Source organism: Anabrus simplex, chromosome 1 (genome assembly GCF_040414725.1).
Source record: "Anabrus simplex isolate iqAnaSimp1 chromosome 1, ASM4041472v1, whole genome shotgun sequence".
In the NCBI taxonomy this organism is placed as follows: Eukaryota; Metazoa; Arthropoda; class Insecta; order Orthoptera; family Tettigoniidae; genus Anabrus; species Anabrus simplex.
In genome coordinates, this window is record NC_090265.1 from 633,852,420 (window position 1) to 633,873,248 (window position 20,829).

At 39.5% G+C, this 20,829-nt stretch overlaps 1 protein-coding gene across 2 annotated transcripts in view; it reads right to left on the bottom strand.

Annotated features, from left to right (window-relative positions):
- Positions 1–20,829, bottom strand: part of TrpRS-m (Tryptophanyl-tRNA synthetase, mitochondrial) — a 37,901-nt gene that overhangs the window by 15,929 nt on the left and 1,143 nt on the right. For both annotated transcript variants that reach the window (XM_068225106.1, XM_067135731.2), the window contains 4 exons: positions 19,762–19,923; positions 19,569–19,667; positions 4,772–4,935; positions 2,332–2,453 (listed from right to left, as the gene is read on the bottom strand). In XM_068225106.1, the coding sequence (XP_068081207.1) occupies positions 2,332–2,453; positions 4,772–4,935; positions 19,569–19,667; positions 19,762–19,923 (547 nt within the window). The remainder of the gene's footprint in view (positions 1–2,331; positions 2,454–4,771; positions 4,936–19,568; positions 19,668–19,761; positions 19,924–20,829) is intronic.

Consider the following 20,829-nt stretch of genomic DNA (forward strand, 5'->3'; position numbering starts at 1 on the left):
GCATCGGAGATCCTATAGCGCTCACAATAGGTCGCAGAGTTATGCCTTCTTTATGGATTTTCGGGAGGCCATACAATTTTGGAGGTATCGGGTCCAAGGAAATCAGTTTCTTCTGTGTTTCGGCTGGAATAATGGAATTTTTTACTAGTGTTTTCAAGGCATGAATTTCTTCTTTGGTTTGATGGCAGCGGCTTTGCGGTTTCAGTCGCCTTGACAAAGAATACTGCAATGTATTTGAAACGTCGGCACTTCTAAGACATTATTAAACTGTTCAAACACTTCACAAATTGGTGTTAATTTATTATACTGATTCCTATCATTTCTTGTGTTTATATTGTCAAACCTAGCACTTCTTAGTAGAAACCTATCCTTCATTCATTGTTGTCTTGAAATACTGACTCCTGTGAAATCAGTTTGTTACAGATATTTAAGATTTTCATTAGGCTATTTTAGAACACCTACTATGTGTAAAAATCCAAAACATGCCTCCATTTCTGTGAAGTTAGTGTCTTTGATATCCCTCTCTTGGTCACATTTGCTCCTAATCTCTACAATCTTTATATTCATACAACAAATTATTTCATCAATCATTTGCTCAATAAAAAATTCCAACATCCCAAAACATGATATACACTTCTTACCAGTCCTTGAACACCTGGCAAATGCATGTGTAACCTCGCAGCTTGAGATCGAGAGCATAAATACCATTTAGTTTCATTATCTTTTTCCAAAATTAAATTGGACTGATTGTTTTTATATCATATATCAGGATAGCCCCTTCAGCCTCATCTTCTCACTGCTCAGTATTAGTTTTAGGATCACTTACTCCTTCATCTCCATCTAAGTCATCACTGTCTTTAGCAGAAAGTTCACAGTCTGAATCAGATTCTAAAAGAAGTTCCCTGATCCATTCTTCTTCTCTTTCTGTCCACATTACCACAAATAATAGTCAAAAGAGAGAAGCAAAAACAAAAATTAGCACAAATAAGACAATATGAATTAGTCACACATGGAACTTTAGATAAGGTGTCAAAGCTTTTGCTTGTAGCAATAGAGCATGTAGAGCGAAAGTGATAACAGAACTGCATTGTTGTAGAGTGAGGGGTAGGAGAAAGTCCAGAAAATAAGCCAAGTACACTCAGCAGGAATAAACAACAGACCCAGTCTAAAAGACCATGGCACAACCAATTGAGGGTTAAATAACATTAATAATCCTATAAAAAAGTTAACATCATTTACCACATTTGCTAACTGAGATACAGGGTGGTCGGAAATAACATGAGCCGAGTGTACGAGCGTTAAGAGTGTTGGTCATACTGATAGGTAATTTGAAAAAGTTATGTCGATATATCACACCATTGTCATTTTACCAGCTGCTGAAGTTAGCCACTCAGATTGCTTCGCAGGCGAATTCAAATGGGCTTTACGAGGCAATGTTGCTAAATCTGCACATGGCTTGGTCGGGCTTGAGAGCCACGTTAGAAATGAGCATCAAACACTAACACACCATGGGTTTCAGCCAATGCACTGTAGCGTGCTTGCTATGCGCCAAGCCTATCAGCAGAAAGGTCCTTGTTGAAGTCCCTCCCATGGAGAAGTTTATTTCTTCTATTGGCGCTTTCAAGCCGGTCATAAGCCACGTGCAGATTTAGCAACACCACCTCGCAAAACCCATCTTAAATCGCCCACAAAGCAATATGATTGGCTAATTTCAGCAGCTGATAAAATGACAACGCCGCGAGATATCAAATCATTTTAAAAAAATTATTTATCAGTATGACCATCATTCTTAACGCTCATATACCAGGTTCATGTTGTTTCCGACCACCCTGTATGTATTACTATATTATTCAGCATATTAGCGTAAAAGCTTATACTGTATATGAATTTTATGCCAATATTAAAGATTTTTTTTTGCTACTGGCTTTAAATTGCACTGACACAGACAGGTCTTATGGCGATGATGGGATAGGAAAGGCCTAGGAGTTGGAAGGAAGCGGCCGTGGCCTTAATTAAGGTACAGCCATAGCATTTGCCTGGTGTGAAAATAGGAAACCACGGAAAACCATCTTCAGGGCTGCTGACAGTGGGATTCGAACCCAATATCTCCCGGATGCAAAGATAAAAGATAAGTGAGCACGTAAGTGAGTACGTAAGTTACCACGAAAAAACTCGAATGTTTCCATTAAATGTGATTAATTTCAGAATGAAATTGACCTACATTTGAAACAAATATTTCTGATAATGAAAAATATTATCGATCAAATACTGACAAGCTGGGCCAAAAGTTGTGTTATTGCATTAAGACTGGGCAATATGAGCAAGACAAACCTCCAACAAGTGCCTTTGGGATGGGGAAGACTGCCCCATACTGATTATTGAAGTTTCGAGCTAAGTGTTGAGCAAGTTGCAAATGTTGTACTTGATCTTCTCCTACTGGAACTTCAGTTGCTCTGTTAAAAGAAATGATTAAATTAAACAATATTCCACAAAGTACAGATAAACAATCAAAAACTGATACACGAAAACTTCTGAAGTACTGCATTGGGTATCATTATGCTTGGGTGAGATGGTACAGAAAGTGATGCAATATGCTGTTGTTATATGACATGTTCCTGACAAAATCCGACTGTCAGTACACAACACAACTGTCTACATGTCAGAATAACATAAAAGAATGCAATGAAATGGACCAGAAACTGCCATAATGGTTACATAAATATATGAAGTGATGGACATGCCTAGCAAGTGGAGCTCAATGAAGCACTTCTCAGCATGTTAGTGTCAGTGTTAGAGGATAGGTCCTTGGTTATCAATCAGGAGATCTGGGGTTCAAATACTGGTACCGACCATTTTTTTTTTTACTGGACTCCATTAATCTATTGTGTAACTGCACCATATTAACAGTCTTTACATTTACATTTCCATTCCAAATACTTGCAATTAGTGCATAGTTTATAATCACTGGCCCCTTGAAGGTTGTTATAGAGGAGTAAATATGATACATGTCATGCACAGCAGGGAATAGCCTTACAGTATTAAGCGTGTTCATGCAATTGCCAGTTAGCTCTGAGGAAGCATACCCACCTGTCAAGATGAGAACCAGATTTCGAGTCCTACAAGTTCGAATCCTATTCTACGGATTACTTTTTTTTTTTTATTTTTTTTTTTACTTTTAGTGTTGTGTTAACCAAATATATTTCTATTCAGTGCAAAATCTGGCATTGTTCTTTTTATTATGTTAGTCCTGAAAAGGACTGTTTAAGACTTTGGACTTTTAGACACCACAGGGCCGGTTTATGAGTATGGATGGTGATAGGAAACTCAGTATTGGGAGGTTACAAACACTGTTTACCTGTCTGGCAAAGACAATAATGATACCTAATACAGTACTTCTGAAGATTTTATGCATCAATTTTTGACTGTTGACAGTAAGATCTATTGAAAGGGTTGAGCCAAAAACCTGAAATTGTCATGTAGGCGGTCTCATAAATTCAAGTCTCTATCAAAATCTACCACACAGATCTTCACAGGATCGAAATAAAATGAAATGAAATGAAATGAAATGGCATATGGCTTTTAGTGCTGGGAGTGTCCAAAGACATGTTCGGCTCGCCAGGTGCAGATCTTTTGTCCTGACTCCCGTAGGCGACCTGCGCGTCGTGATGAGGATGAAATGATGATGAGGACAACATATACACCCAGCCCCCGTGCCAGTGAAATGAACCAATAGTTAAAATTCCCGACCCTGCCAGGAATTAAACCCGGGACCCCTGTGACCAAATGCCAGCACACTAATCATTTTGCCACGGAGCCGGACTTCACTGGATTAATGTCCTATAAAGATAAGTTCTCCTCTCAGCTCCACAACGACCTTCTTTATTGCTCCCCCTCTAATACAATCTTGACCACTGTAAGGCTTACTGCCTGCAAGAACCCAGCATAACTTTTAACGATACAATATGCCAGACTTATCTTACACAAAGTAGCCATGAATACACCTCAGCAAATATGATCTATAACCCCAGTAAAATGGTTTTGTTCCACACATGAGATTAATTTTTAACTCCAGCTGATTACCACCAAAATAGTCACTGGAACATCTACATTGTAGGGTCTAACAAACCACTTCTCTTCTGATTTACTCAGCCACAGAAATTTCCAGATTAGACATCAGTTATTGTGGCTGCCTTGTTAATGGAATTCTGGAAGAAGTTTGAGCTGCCCAAGAACAGCATTGAAAGCATAGTTATCACCACCATGCGTGCATCTGTACACATTCTGAGATCTCATTTGTTCGGACCTCCATAATTGAAAAAAACATATTACTGCTATATATTTCTATAAGATAAAAATTTCTGTATCCTGATATGTTATACTTTGTCCATTGTGGCAACCCATAATTGCGGGAAGTCATTGATTCATTCAATAAATATATTATAGAATTCCTTAAATGGAATTTTAAAACTGCAAATCATGTTATTTTCCCAATTTCTAGGGTAGACACTGCCTCAATGTCTCATAGCACATTTATACACATAGTAGAGAAAGATTCTGATACAATGCTTTGCTTTGCTTAAAACCAAACATTTTCCTCATTTTAAACAAACATGCAGAAGTGGTCAGTAAACTTAATCTGTATATAGAAGTTGACTATTGACAGTGCTAATAAGACACTGAGAGGCACTTAACTGTGTGCCCTCTGCATGCACAGGTCAAAATAACAAATACTTTAAAATACTCAGAAATTGGTTACGACTGAAACACAAACCTGTATAACAAAATATCAGCACACTGCAATACAGGATAAACATACAGTCCCAGTGGAACATCTTTCAGAGCTGACGATTTCTCCTTGAACTGTGGAAGATGTGCTAGCCTGGGCATCGTTGTCCTACATCCCAGAATCCAACACAATTCAGTATGCTGGCGTACCTAATAATAATAACAATTAATGTTGTTATTTATTTAGTGTGTGTGGCTAATCTTAAGAATAATTTTCTTGAAATATACAATATATAGCATACAAATATGTACATGAGAGGTGGCTAATGAGCAAGTATTCTGGTTTATTATAACTGAATGAATACCTTCTAGATGCTTACCATGGAGAAGCATAAAAACAAACAGAGTAGTTCTAATTTCTTTCCATAAAGTCGGAGTCTGCTTATGAGATTATCCAATCCATAAAAATCCTAAAATTCAGTAAAAGGTTTGTGTATCCAACATTCCAGCAATTCATCAATACTACTAGTGTAGTGCCGGGCTGAGTGGCTCAGACGGTTAAGGCGCTGGCCTTCTGACCCCAACTTGGCAGGTTCGATCCTGGCTCAGTCCGGTGGTATTTGAAGGTGCTCAAATACGTCAGCCTCATGTCGGTAGATGTACTGGCACATAAAAGAACTCCCGTGGGACTAAATTCCGGTACCTCGGCATCTCCGAAAACCGTAAAAGAGTAGTTAGTGGGACGTAAAACAAATAACATTATTACTAGTGTAGTAGTGTGAAGGATGTCCAAGAGTTGGTCAATCTCATATTGTTTTACAATAATTTAATTTTGTAGACTAATGCTAGCCAGGTACAGCCCTATGTAAGGCAGATCCTCTGACAATGATGGGCAGTATCTGTCGTGTATGGGAAACTGCAGGTTAATGTGGGGGAGGATCTAGTGTTGTGTGTGATGTGTGAGTTGTACAAATGTTGGGGATAGCACAAATACCCAGTGCCCAAGCCAAGGAAATTAAACTTCTAAAAGTTAAAATCCCTCAACCTCGCTGGGATGCAAACCTGGGGCCCCAAGGGCCAAAGGCCAAGGCACTGACCAGACAGCCATGGAGCTGGATGTATGTACAATGGAAGCTGCCAATCGGCAGCTGAAGCAGTTGATAAATGGTAGAGATCTTAATATTTCACCAGACTTTATCTCCATTGTATTGCACTGTACTATTGCATTGCTGTCCATACCTTTACTGTGGGTTCACTATTGTAAGCCTTTCCTACTGTAAATCAAGGAATGTCATCATCATATCTTTTCTGTACCCCAATGTTTTTCCATTAACTGCCTCATACAAAAGAGAGGGTCTAGTGTTGATCTTCCATTTCAAAATCCATAGTGCTCTTCTAGTAATTGTTCTTCCACCTTCTCATTCTTTCTTTTAATATCCTTTCATATATTTTTGGTACCTGAGATACAAGTGTGATTCTATCAGATCCTCTTGTCCCCCTTCTTAAATATACGCCTAGGTATTATTATTCCTTCACTCCAGTCAGATGGTATTGATTTTTCTTTCCAAATACATCTAAATAGTCTACACAACCACTGAAGAACAATAGACCCTGCTGCGGTTTTCACTTCCACACACACTGCATCCAATCCGACTGATTTTCCCACTTTCATTAGTTTGAAAGAAGTTTCCACCTCTTCAATTGTGACTTCACTCCCAGATTCTGTCTCCTCACACACTATTTCTGTCATCTTGTCTACACCCCTTCTCACATCCATCTTTTCCTTATCTCCTCTGGCTGTGTTAGTATCCCTCCTTTTTCCACTTTCATCTGCTTTGTGTAGACTCTGTCTTTTCTATTCCTTCTTACAAGTCCACATATCATTTTACCACCATACATATCTTCTTCCAACTCTTGTGTAAATCCTTCCCAGCTTTTCTTCTTTTCTTCACTTCCTACTTTTGCACCTTCTTTTCATTTCCTAATATTTCCTTCTACTTTCTTTTGTTTTATCCCTATTCTGTACTTTTCATGCTTCGTATTTTGCACTGCTTCCTTTATTCTCTCATTCCATCATGAGGTCTATTTATCTTTCACTTTTTCAGCTATTCTGCCAAAAGCACTCTCCGGACAGCTTGCAAATGACTTCAATCAATCAATACAATCAATCAATCAATCAATACTGATCTGCATTTAGGGCAGTCGCCCAGGTGGCAGATTCCCTATCTGTTGCTTTCCTAGCCTTTTCTTAAATGATTTCAAAGAAATTGGAAATTTATTGAACATCTCCCTTGGTAAGTTATTCCAATCCCTAACTCCCCTTCCTATAAGTGAATATTTGCCCCAGTTTGTCCTCTTGAATTCCAACTTTATCTTCATATTGTGATCTTTCCTACTTTTATAAACGCCATCTCTCCGCTGACAGCTCGGAACATACCACTTAGTCGAGCAGCTCTTCTTCTTTCTCTCAATTCTTCCCGACTTCTTGAACATGTCCCATTTCATTTCCATACCTCCCACCTTAGTTCAGCATATATGTTGTTTCAATTTATATTGGAATTTTTCTCTTGCTTCCATATCTTTAAATTTCCATACTTTTATTTTCTTCCCCTATTTCTGTCATTTTCATCATTTTTCTTATCCATTTTGGCTACCACAATCTATGGTCTCCATCAAAGGCTACTTTTGGCAAGGTTGTTACATCTAACAACTGTCTACATTTTACTCTTTCCACCAAGAAGTAATCAGGCACTGTCTTTGCCCTTCTATTTTTTCCATCCATATGCTATAATCTTTCTACTATTCTTCTTCCTGAACCATGTATTGTCCATGCTTAAACCATTTCTAAAACAAAAATCCACCAACGTCTCCCCCTCTTATTTCCTCTTTCCATATCCAAAAGGTATAATTACTTTCATTCCTTTTCTTTTATAATTTGTTTTACGTCACACCGACAGATAGGTCTTATGGCGACGATGGGATAGGAAAGACTTAGGAGTGGGAAGGAAGCGGCCGTGGCTTTACTTAAGGCGCAGCCCCAGCATTTGCCTGATGTGAAAATGGAAAACCACGGAAAACCATCTTCAGGGCTGCCGACAGTGGGGTTCGAACCCACTATCTCCCAGATACAAGCTCACAGCAGCGCGCCCCTAACCACACAGCTAACTTGACTGGTCATTCCTTTTCTGCCCACCATTGCATAAGTCTACCATGACAGCCATTTCCATATCCTTTATTTCTCTCCCCAAGAATTTCTTCATATCTTACTCATTGCATACAATCTAGTGTGCATACACTTGGATAAAATCCTTTATTCCATCCTCTGTCTTTAACTACATCTTTGTTATTCTATAACTTATGTAGTCCACTTTATCTACACTCATCTAAGATCTTGTTGCTTATTATCCCCCCCCTTCATTCTTTGCCTCATGACCTCCACTCCAGCAGAGAGTGTATCCCTTCCTCAACTTCTTTCATTTTCGTCTCCACTTAACCTCACTCAATCCCATCATAACCATAGTCTCCTTCTCCATGAAATCAATCACCTCTTCTGACTTTCCAGACAGTGAAATCAGGTTGATTATCAGCAACTTCATAATGTTCTATTCCGTTAGCTCACTTCTCACAGTTCATCCAGCATAAGAAGTGTGTGTCATTTCCGGGGAACACCCTAGCCTTCTGCAAGGCTAATTTAAAAGTGACGCTTTAATTTTAGGCTGTTATTATGATGGGGCTGCTACTCCCAAAGGCATTGTAGAGCTACTGCCAGCAGATGATCAGGCCACTCCTAATATGGAGTACAGACACCTTTTCCAGTTGCCCCCAATCTGGGGTCAGACACTACTCGATGGATTCCAGTGTCATTTCCTACACTGAGGGGACCATTACTCCACCTACAGAAACTCATCTGCCCAAAGCTGTTGGTCAGCTCAGGGGATCAAGTTATTTACTGCCACCTAACACTCGGCAATGCTCGGCATTGAGATGCTGGCTGTACAGTCTACTCATTACCGTAGTGGGGTAACCGACCAGACATAGACTTAACTGAATATCTTCTCAAATAATTCTACATCAGCAATACCACTACCAGGTCTATACACCCCAAACCCCAAAAACATCAAGTTGCCTACTATCTTTAAAGCTTTTAACTTTTTTCATAGCTTAAAAATTCTTCTTTAACCAGCAAAAATACTTCCCTCCTATCGATTCCATTCTGTCTTTGCGATAAATCCAGTTCCGGGGAAAAATTTCCCACATCTATAATATTATTTCAGCCAAGATTCAGCTCCTATTACAATACTGTATCTGGTAAATACATTTACGAGCATTTGAATTAGAGATAGCTGTTGTAGTGGAAAATGGTTCTGTTCTCGGCCCAGCTAATGTAATAGGAGGGTCTGGCATGTAATAGTAAGGATGTCAGATCTCGAAAGGGCTGCATGAGTAACAGCTGACAACAGGATGGGTAAGACACAAGAGCTCATCATATGTGATTCAGCCAAATTATCAGAGTCAGATGTATGAACCACTCCATCTCTGAAGGCTTCCCAAGAGATACCATATCAACAATGTACTGTGAATACGTGGATTTGGTCAAAACCACTGCCACCAGGATCAACTGTCTTGCTGTATGACATGTTGATGGCAGAAGTCCTGTCAGCTAACTCAGATCGTAAGAGTGGGTGGAGGCTGTAGATAACATCCACAGTATCCTCTGCCTGTAGTAAGAGGCGATTAAAAGGGAGACCAGGGGCTCTCAACTTGTGAGCATCAGTTGGCGACCACAGTTACCCTACCTGAGTCTTAGCATTGCTTCCACTTACTCGTGTCAGGTGGTATCAGGTTTTTGAGGCCTAGGGGATCCTTTCATATCCACACCTGGTGTGGACCTTCCCTGTTTTTGGCCTTCATTCTTTGAAGGTATGGCCCTCTTCTAATTTTCCTCTGACTGGTGTTAATAGAGGATGGTTGCCTAGCTGTACTTCTTCTTAAAACTACCGCCGCCATCACCACCACCACTACCACAGTGCAGCAGATCACGTTGAGCCGTATCCTGCCGGCCCATAATAATAATTAGAGTATTATTTGACCCAATATGTACAATTTATTCATAAAAGTTACAGACTAACATGTTAAAGCATCGTATCCCAAGATAGTTGATACCGGATGTTGAGCAAGACAGTGAGTCGCTGGATATTGCTTCATATTTCCGTATGACCGTGAGAAAGGATGGCGTAACCAAGCGCTGGCAAGGATCGACACGTGTATTAGATGCTGACCAAGCAAGATATTTCAGCCAATGGGAACTTAAGGATTTGGCAAACCTGGAGGCCACACCGCGCCAAATCTTAATTCCAGGATGACCAACGTGCTCAGTTGATAAAGTCTGTTTCTGTCGGAAATCGGTTTTCCACAGTTTCAGAAGTCAGATATATTTGGAAATGTAATATAAAAATTGGTGGAAGAGATTTGCTAGTGTTTGAGCTGTGTTTTGTAAATATATCACAATAAGTATTGTGTCATCATATACGACGAATTCTCCGATTGGTGGTTGGTTCAGACACCCGGGAACCCCAGCATTAATGGCGTCACCGAAGCCTCCTCAGTAACCCAAGCTCTGGAGAGCGCCACTCTGTGTTAAATGCTTGGATAGTGCGGAAGCACAAACTCTGAATTGGTGATCGTGATTAACATGGTTTTATTCCAGTAACAGTAACTGATTTTAAATGATATTTTAAATTGTGCAGCTGGAAGATTTTACTGTTCTTGAGTAAATGGAATAGTATATTTTGGCAGAGTTTAATTTCAATATATAAAGACGGTGTTTAGTGACCGCTGAGTAACAAGTGTAGTGGAAACGTGCTATTGTTTCACTATTCCGCGACAGGCGCGTTTCGCAATGAACTTCCGTAGCGAACCGTGTGCTGCTTTTTAAACTGTATTCTCACCCTTTAAGTGAAGTGTATTATAATTATATCAGTGTGTTTAGCTGATCTTGTAAAGAGAAAGGGTATTTCGGCTCGTAGCATTAAGCAGCGAAGATATTGTCAACCATAGTCTTCTGTGTTCCAGTGGAGTATTTTCCAGCAAGATGATGGATACGCCTACAGAGGAAGGAAGTGCATTCCCACATGCTAATACTGTGATTGACATGGAGTAGATCACTAAATTAGCAGGGATGTAAGCTGCTATCCTGGTATCTCGAGAGTCGTCGATTCAGTTAAGGCGCATGTGTTATTTATGGCATGATATGTAAATTATGTTAAGGTACTAGGGCAGTGTAGATAGGATTTTTAATTTTCATGTAAAGTAAGCCTGACGGCATGTGTTTGTTTAATTTTGTTACTATGATAGTTTCGGATACGAGAATAATGCATGTTTATTTTATTTTCATTTTGCTTTATGATTAGATGATTGGGAAAATGAGGGATTGATAGGATCAGTTGTTGTTTATTTGTGTATGTTACTTAGCGTAGGATATTCCGAGTTTTCCTTAAATATATGCTAGAAGGGCTAGATTGACAGGTTCATTTTTATACAACGTTAAACAGGTATTAGTTCATTTTATTTCGGTTATTCAGAGAGACAGGTATAGCTATTCTGCATGATGCATGGTTTTACAGAAGCTGACAGAAGGAGCTGCAGAACGCCATTGTTAAAATAAGATCTTTGAAGTTAAGTTGGATTCTGTTTGCCTGATGGTCTGCAAAGGACACGAACTACGTCTCATAATGTGGAAGGCCAATGGGATTCATGAGAAATAATGAGATAAAGATTGCATGCTGAATTATAATGTATTGGTGCAGGCTGATTGTATGCCTGACGAGATAAAGAGTATTGTGCAGATGTGTGTGCCTGCCTAGTGTCTTCTGAGTGTATATTGTGATCAGAATGGACAGTGTTAATTCCAGACTATTGAGTCTGATGTTGTTAAATGGCCCAAGCATGCTAAGAAGGAATGAATATACGTGAGTTTCCGTGTAGCCGATGAAAGGCGTTATCTCATGGCAAGCTGATTTCTGGCCTGTGTTTATCTGTAGGTGTGAAGGAGACAGTATTTCCTTGTGGCAGCCTCGGGAGACAAAATCCAATCTTTAGCATAGTGGAGTTCAACATTTCTTTTCAGCTCGTAATCTACCCGGAAGTACATGACGGATGACCACGCTGTTGAGCGCTCAAACGCAGCAGAAGGAGGCAATGTTGCCCATTGCTTTTTTCATGATATCAAGGGTTATTTATATGTTTATCCCTTACAGGATGATATTTTACATTGTTATTTGTGATTGTATACCTTGTCTTGTTGTTTTTAAAGGGAACAGCCCGAGTGCTGAAATATTGGTGGTTTATCTAGTTCTGTCTGGATCTTTTGCAGTGAACCGGGATTCACATTAGAATCAGTGTAGCATTTAAGATTTTACTCGATATCCGATGTACATATATGTGTTTAGTTTGATTATTTGTATTGTTGTAAATACAGTATAGGATATGCCCCTAGTATTTTGCATAACTTACATAGCGTCCATTGCGTCTTAATTATTTTTCTTTTCGTCGTAACTTTTCTTTATAATGTAACTTTTATTTAATTGTAATTTTGGCGACTCTCGGAATTAACTTAACTTTGGAAACCGTATTGTTGTGATGCGACAGTGTGTAACTCCATACGGAAATACCTCATGTCAGTGTTTGCGTACACTTGTTGCCATAAAATATAAACATTGGACTATAAGAAGAAGCTCAGTCTTGATGTATATAGTGTTCTTTGTTGAACTTGATTTTGATGTCAAATTTGGTATTATCATTCAAGTAACGTTCTAATTTCGACTTATTTCTAATATTTTGAGTTCATTTTTTACAAATTATTTTTCTTGATTTACTTGTTTTCTCGTGATATGATTGGGGATATTTATCAATAAATCCATCTTACCCCCCATGATTGTTTCTCATTCGTGTTATACCTCCATTTCCTGTCATTGATTGATATTTTAGAGTAGAACTTCGACTTTTTATCCTGACCCAACCGACAACCAACCCACTCTCTGCCCAACCCTGAGTTAGTCGGATGTTCATACATGAATGGAGGCATCGTCCTAGAGGGTATTTACCCCTGGGTACGGTACAACGTGTCAATTCAGTGCTGGACAACAATGATGCGTGAGCAGCCATACCATCCAGAACCATCTCCTTGCCATGAGGTACAGAAGCAAGCGTCCCATGAGGGAACCTCTGCTTAATAATCCGTCACAAGGCACAATGACTGACATGGACAAAGGAACACCACCATTGGATACTCGAAGTATGGAAAAATGGTCGCCTGGACAGAAGAGTTGAGGCACCAGTACGTACAAGCTGACAGACAGGTATGAGTGCATCATCAACCACAGGAACCTTCTTGCCAGCAGGATACAATATTCAAGCCAGTAGTGGTGGTATCCTCATATAGGGATTATTCACATGGGATGAAATGGGACATCTGTACATTGACAAAGTCCCTCACAGGCGAACATCTCAGGAATCTGTTCACCCCTTTGTTCACCTCCAGCACCCTGCAGGTGACCTGTACCTACACCAAGACACTCCAGTCCATCGCTCTCAAATTGTTGTTGACTGGTTCGATGAGCACTCTGTAGATGTGAAAATGCTTACCTGGCCTCCGAGAAGCCCCAATCTCAATCCCATTGAGCACATATGAAATACTTTTGAGAGTATTGTGCGTGCTCTGGACCCTGCTCCAACCAATCTTTGTGGATTCAGCATGTTGTACAAAATGCAGAGTGTTTGTGTTTGTGGGATAGTTTGAAGTGTTGTGTATCAAGGTATTGATCATAGTGGGATATCTGATATCCTGAATGTGATTTTTCTGACTGCTGCCTTTTGCAATGGTAAAGCATAGAAAATTGATACATTTATTGCACTCACATTCTTGTCTACAGTAGAATCCTGCTAACTCGACACCCGATAACTCAACATTCCACATAACTTGATAACATGACGAGCATTGACGTTATGATATTTCTTCTCTTTTTAATCGTTAAATTATTTTCGCTGGTCAGGACATAAGAGCTATGTTTCTCCCTCCTGGCGTGACTTTGGTGTATCAACCAATGGACCAGGGTATTTTGGAAGTATTGGGGAAGATGATGATGATGCTTGTTTAAAGGGGCCTAACAGCTAGGTCATCGGCCCCTAATGGTACAAGGTGGAACAAAACGAAAATGAAAACTGACGAGAATCTAAAATTAATGATGGGAAAAAAAGAAGCAATAGTGAAACAAAAATGATCAGTGGACCCAATTCACAACAAGTAAATTATTGGGATGATGGTTATTATCTAAAGGGGCCCAAAATCCAGGTCACCAGCCTCTCGTAATGGTACAAATCTCTGGTAAAGCAGAACCATGGTGTTCCTCCTATAGTGGTACTAATCACAGGTAACGTAGACTGATGGTGTGTTTCACATGTAATGTAGACCCATGGTATGTCAAACACAATGGCACCACTTACAGGTAACAAACACCCATGGTGATTCGCACATAAGGATACTACTCACAAGTAAAGCAGACCATGGTGTTCCTCACTTAGTGGGACTAATCACGGGCGCCGATATTCCCGTGGTGTTCCTCACTTAGTGGAATTAATTACAGGCCACGTATGCTAATGGTGTTGCTCACATAGTGGTACAAACTATAGGCACTGCAGACCCATGGTGTACGACACATTATGCTAACGCCAACAGGTAACAAATCCCATGGTGTTCTTCACATAATGAAACTACTCTCAGGTAACGCAAACCCATGGTTTTCTTCTCACAGTGGTACTAATCACGGATGGCAGCCAAACCCGTGGTGTTTCTGACATAGTATGACTAATCACAGGCAATGTAGACCCATGGAGTTTCTCAGTAAGTGGTACTACTCATAGGTAGCACAGACCCATTCTGAACACAGGGGAACCGACAAATTTCAGCGCAGCGTTACAGCACATGGACATTAGTCTGCGCAGCCGAATGCCCACCCCCGCCTCGGTGGATTACACGCGACAGTACTAAATACAGGTAACACTCAGACCTGTGGTGTTCCTCACATAAGGGTATTACTCCTAGTTAACGTAGATCCATGGTGTTTCTCACATGGTGGTACTAATCGCAAGAAAAGTCGACCCATGGTGTTTCTCACATAATAGTACTAATCACAAGTAGTCTCATGGTTCTCAAATCATCATCCCTTGGTCACCACTTTTAGTCACCTCTTATGACATACAGGGGATACCATGGGTGTATTCTTTGTCTGCGTCCCTCACCCACAGAGGGTTGTGTGTTTGGTCCGCGAGAGCTATATTATTTTGCTCAAGTCTGCCAGCAAGCTGGTTAGGATCCCCCTATCCGCCGCCTGGGATGCGCCACATGGGAGTATCACCTCTCCCCCCTGCTACGCCAGCGCAGAAGGTTCGTGGTATTGAGGAAGAGCTATAGATGTAAACTTCTTTCTTCTCTTGTCTTAGCCATGGAGGAAGAGTGTGATTGATGAATAAAAGAAAATAGACATGCTGGATGTAGCGGAATGGATATCTGAAACTTAGAATGAAATTGAGCATGTAAGTCTTGTTTGTTTCTGGAGAAAGTTGTTTGACCATTTAGGAAAGCAAGGAAGAGACAGAAAACTGTGAAATAGTGGACATATTGAAGAAAATTCCAGGCTGCAAAGGAGTTACTGGTGGTGGTGTTAGAGAATAGATGGAACAGGATGAAAACCGTGAACTTTCAGATAGTGAAATGGTTGCACTGGTAAAAGAGAAAGATAAAAATAAGGATCAATCAGATGACGAAGAGATGAAAAGACAATGGAAAAGTTAAAAAGATGACTCACAGTGGAAGACTACAGGTCGCTGAAGGAATGTTCCGTTATATGGAAGAGCAAGATGCATCTGCTATGGACATTTTGGTTCCCTGTCGCCTATGTGATGAAGCTCCACGAAGACAAAATGAGTGCGAGAGACAGCCAAGCAATACAACATTTTCTCCTACAAAGAACTAGTCATTTTTTCAGTTCTTTATGTAAGTTTATTTTTTAACAATTACTGTATTACTGGTGTACTTTTCTGTGTCCTGTATTGTGCTAGAACTTTTATTAGAGTACTATACAGTAAACTGATACAAAATGAAGGTATACCCTTGAAGACTAACTTTTCACATTCATCCTCTTGATTTGGGAAACTCGAGAAGAAAGGCGATCATAGTGTATGTGGGAACTACTGTGGTATATTGTTTTTATCAACTGCAAGTAAAACTCTCGCAGGAATTCTATTAAACCGGCTCCAATTTATCTCAGAGAGGATTTTGCTTGAGTCACAAGGTGGTCTCCGAATCTCCAAAGGCCCAACAGATATGATATTCTATGCTAGACAACTCCAGGAAAAATGTGGAGACCAACAGCATCCTCTGTACAGTAGAGTCTCGTTAATCCGAACTAATTGGGACCGGAGTCTGTTCGGATTACGAAATTTTCGGATTAACCGGAAAATATTTTTAATAATAATGATAGTGTTTTTACGTTCCGCTAACTATGTTTACGGTTTCTGGAGACGCCTAGGTGCCGGGATTTTCTCCCGCGGGAGTTCTTTTACATGCCAGTAAATCTACTTACACGAGGCTGACGTATTTGAGCATCTTCAAATACCACCGGACTGAGCCAGGATCGTACCTGTCAAGTTGGGGTCAGAAGACCAGCGCCTCAACTGTCTGAGGAAAATAGTTTCTACAATACAGTGCAGTACACACTGTAATTTGAAATGTCTGTTCCTTAGTAGTTACATTAATAAAATACTGTACAAAATTATAGTAGGGTAGTTAAGAACCTGTAGAGGAGAAAAACGACTAAAACTAGGTTAAAACTTGTCTCCTAAAACGTCGAGCAACACTCTGCTGCTGTGCCCACTGATGTGATAAGTTTATGAGACGCTGGTTTAACACTGCATCTTCGAGTAGGTTCCAATCACTACGGTAAAAGAAACTAACAGACTTTGTAAAGATAAACGACGAGTGTTTGATGGTTTATGATGTGTAATTATGTTTACATTAACTTATACTAGTAAAATATGACTTATAAAATGCAAGTAAATCTTCATTCTATAATATATTCTTTCATTTCAATAAGGATATTTTTTCAAATTGAATATTTTGGTTCGGATTAACGGGGTTCGGATTACTGGGACTCTAGTGTATTTAGTTTTCTATGATCTGGAAAAAGCCTTTGATTCAGTACCAAGATCTGCTATGTGGAAATTATTGACACATTTTGGATGTCCTAAACATTATGTGGAATTGGTTCAAGCTCTTCACGATGGCATATCTGGACAGGTTCTTCATGGTAACTCAGTATCAGATTCATTTCCAATCACTCATAGATTGAAACAAGGCTGCGTTCTTGCTCCTATACTCTTTGCACTGTACATGGCTGCCGTGCTGCATGAATCATCTGCAAACAACTCAGGCATGGAGATTAATGATCGCAATCAAAGGGAAGAAAGGATATATATTAGACCCCACAGTAAGATTCGAAACACTCCAACCAACCAGACGAAGTGGACCAAGAAAAGAAGTGTATCTACCAGCCTACAGTGTCGTATTATAAGAACAAATATGAACTGGATGACATAGAAGTGAGGGGTCTCATGATCGGTGCAAGAGCGACAATCCCTAAGAAGATGATAGAACTGATGAAGACTTTGATACTTTTGATACTCAGACACCACCTATACTCGCCAGACTGAGACATAATTTACTAATTTTATTTTTGAATGAAATTGTTGGTGTATTCTTTGTCTTTGGTAGCCTCCAAGTGGAGAAAGATTTTGGAAATAAAAATATCTTAGAACAACACTGGAGCAGGTTAATCACTTTCATATCTTGGAAGCATCTTGTCTAAATAGTGTACCTGCGAAAAAGATGTTGACAAAAGAATTGGGGCTGCTCATGCAGCATTAGGATGGTTATGCACAGGGTCTTCATGAAACTGCATACCAAACTCATAGTGTACAAAGCTGTTGTCATTTCCACGCTACTGTATGGCTTTGAAACTTGGACACTATTGCCGTGATATCAAAAAACTTGAGTGTTTCCACCAACAAAAAATTAGATACATCTTGTGGGAGGACTATGTGACCAACACTGTAGTTCTTGAAAAAGCACAGCTAAATAGCATTGAGGCAACAATCATCACTCATCAACTGAGATGGTTAGGCCATGTTCACCGCATGACTGATACCAGGCTTCCCTGCCAAATTCTTTATAGTGAACTTTGCTCCAGTAGTCGACCTGAAGGAGCCCCTCCTAAGCATTTTAAAAACCAGCTGAAACACATCATGAAGACAACTGGTATAGATATACAGATATGGGAAGAATGTGCTGTGGACCATTCACTGTGGCGGAACACTACATCCACCGCTGTCAACTTGTTTGAAAGAGAACGCCGCAGACATTGAGAGGCCAAGCAACAAGCAAGTAAACTCTGTCAATTACAACTCCACCCTCCTGCATCCATTCAGTGTGATTTGTGTGGGTGTATGTTTTATGCCAATTTATGCCAATGACTGTTTAGTCATTGCAAACACATCCATAAACTGAGTTGAACTGCTCACTTTATGCAGGAAGAAGTTACACTCAGATCGAGTTACAGCCGACGATACAGTAAAATATTATGAGTTGTGAGTAACCTATCCCTTATTCCATAAAACTTGACATTTTGGAAACTGATCACCTTCTCAGTCTACATTAGGTTGAGTTTGTGGAACTCAACTCTATTCTGAGTGATTCGTTAGCTGATATGAGTAATTGTACACATAGTCTAGAGCTGCCTCTGTGCAGCAGGCTAACACCACATACCTGTGTTAAGCAAAACCTCAAGCGGGAGTGGTGAACAAGAGAGGAGGAAGGAGACTATAAAAAGAATATTGTGGGAGAGGTAATAGAGCAAGTCAACTCACATAAATGCCTTGGGACTATACACAAGGAAGTTGGAAAGACTGGTGTTATAAAGAAAGCAAATGCTGTCTTCTACCAAATTTACAGTACTAAAATGAAGAACAAGTAGTAGTGGTGGTATTCTTGAATTTTCCATAGTGGCATCACCCACTACATCAACAGAAGTATAAATTAATGATAACAATAACAGTTCTAATAAGTTATATATAGAAATAAGAACATGAAAAGAAACACATAATATTACAAACACGATGACAGGTCAGTACGGAAAAAGGGAGTCATGAAAGAGGAACAAGGACAAAGATAAAAACACAAGAGAAGAGGAGCAATCCCCCATCTTCATGCACTGCCGTATTTGGATAGAGGGGCTCTCTTGTCGTCAATCCCAGTTCTTCTACATCAATTTCTTCTCTGACTTCAACACCCTTGGTTCTGCTTCCCAGCACAAGATGTGGAGATTGTCCTTGTTCTTATCCCCTCTGCTGGTTCCTTTGCACTAATTATATTGATTTGTTGGGTTCTTTTTCTCGTTTTGTATTTGTACTGTGTTCCTAGTCTTCTACCATCTGTATTTGTCTTTATCCTTCTGTCTCTCACAACAGTGCAAGAAAATAGGAGATTGCTTATACTTCTGTGTTTTCATGTTTGTCCTTGTCCCCTCTTTCCACATTGTTTATTTTATTACGTGTTTCCTTTCATGTTCCTATCTTTCTAAACTAATTTCTAATAACAGTTGAACTAAATACAAATTTTCCATAATCATAATGAATCAATCTAGTGCAAAATTTGCCACAATTGACACTTTTTGCAACACTACGAACTGGCATATCCGGCTTCAAAAATAAAATCTCACGTAATATTTACCTACTTTAGATTGCTGAAAAAGAATACTCTTCTCGGGGTTGATACCACAAGCAATTAATGTAGCAGCAACTTTTAGTATATTACTTCTGAGTTCTTCAGGATCCTTGAATGAAACAAAAGAATATATTATTAGGTTTGCCTTTTTTTTACAGCTGTGCGATAATGATGATGACGACCATTATAAAAATATTCTTTACCTGTGGGAGGGTAATTGAATGAAGATCAACTATACTGTATATCACATCTTTTCCAGAATCCTGAAGCTCAACCCATCTCTGAACTGCACCAAAATAATTCCCTAAATGTAAATTTCCAGTGGGTTGAATGCCAGAGAATATTCGTTGTGACCATAATTTGAACTGGAAATATAGAGAATTGTGATAAGAAATTGTATTAGAGCTATTACAGATGAACATTCAACAATTACAGTACAAGACTTCTGTATTTTTCAATATAAAGTTCATAAAAATCTGATCAAATAAAAAATAAGTACCGGTACCATAAGCTTAATTTATTTTATCCAAAAAATGAGATTTTCCTTGAGTGAACAAATTGAGAGCTGGCCCTGCGGTCTAGGAGTAACTCTTAACAAGAGGCCCCAGGTTCAATTTCTGGCCAGGGCAGGGATTTTTACCTGGATCAGAAGGCTGATTCGAGGACCAAGCACCTATCTTGTTCTCTTAAGCCCAGATCCATTTCTGGTGAGATTTTGAAGGAGATAAAGTGCTGTCTTCCAGTTTGGCTAGAATAAGTTTGTTACTTTCATTGAATTGTCTCAGTCTGATCTTAGCTTTTAATGAGATATGAATTATGACAGGATTCCTTCAAGCTCTTTTGCTCCTTCTATACAGACATCATCTCATTAGAACTTAATTCTCATGCCATTAAATCTTCAAAATCTTTACCTTCGCTTCCATCATCTTTTACGTCTCCTAAGCTGTGAGATACTGCTAAGTTAGCCTACGGGTTTGTTTTCAATAAAGATATTTTCTGCCTGTAAAGAATATAAATATTCAATGGCAAATCATCATATGGGTATATGAGAAAACTTCTGAGCATCAATGGAAATATGTTAGGGAGGATGACCACGAACATCACTGTGAAATCAGCTGCTTTCATATACAGGAGAAGTAGGCCTATAATTCAGCCAGTAAAGGAGATTAGCCAAAACAATATATGGAGAAAAGAGGAACGTTATAACATAGTAAACTTTGGGCTAAACACTGATAATGACTTCTGGGTAGCTTTCAGCTTTCCCAATTATG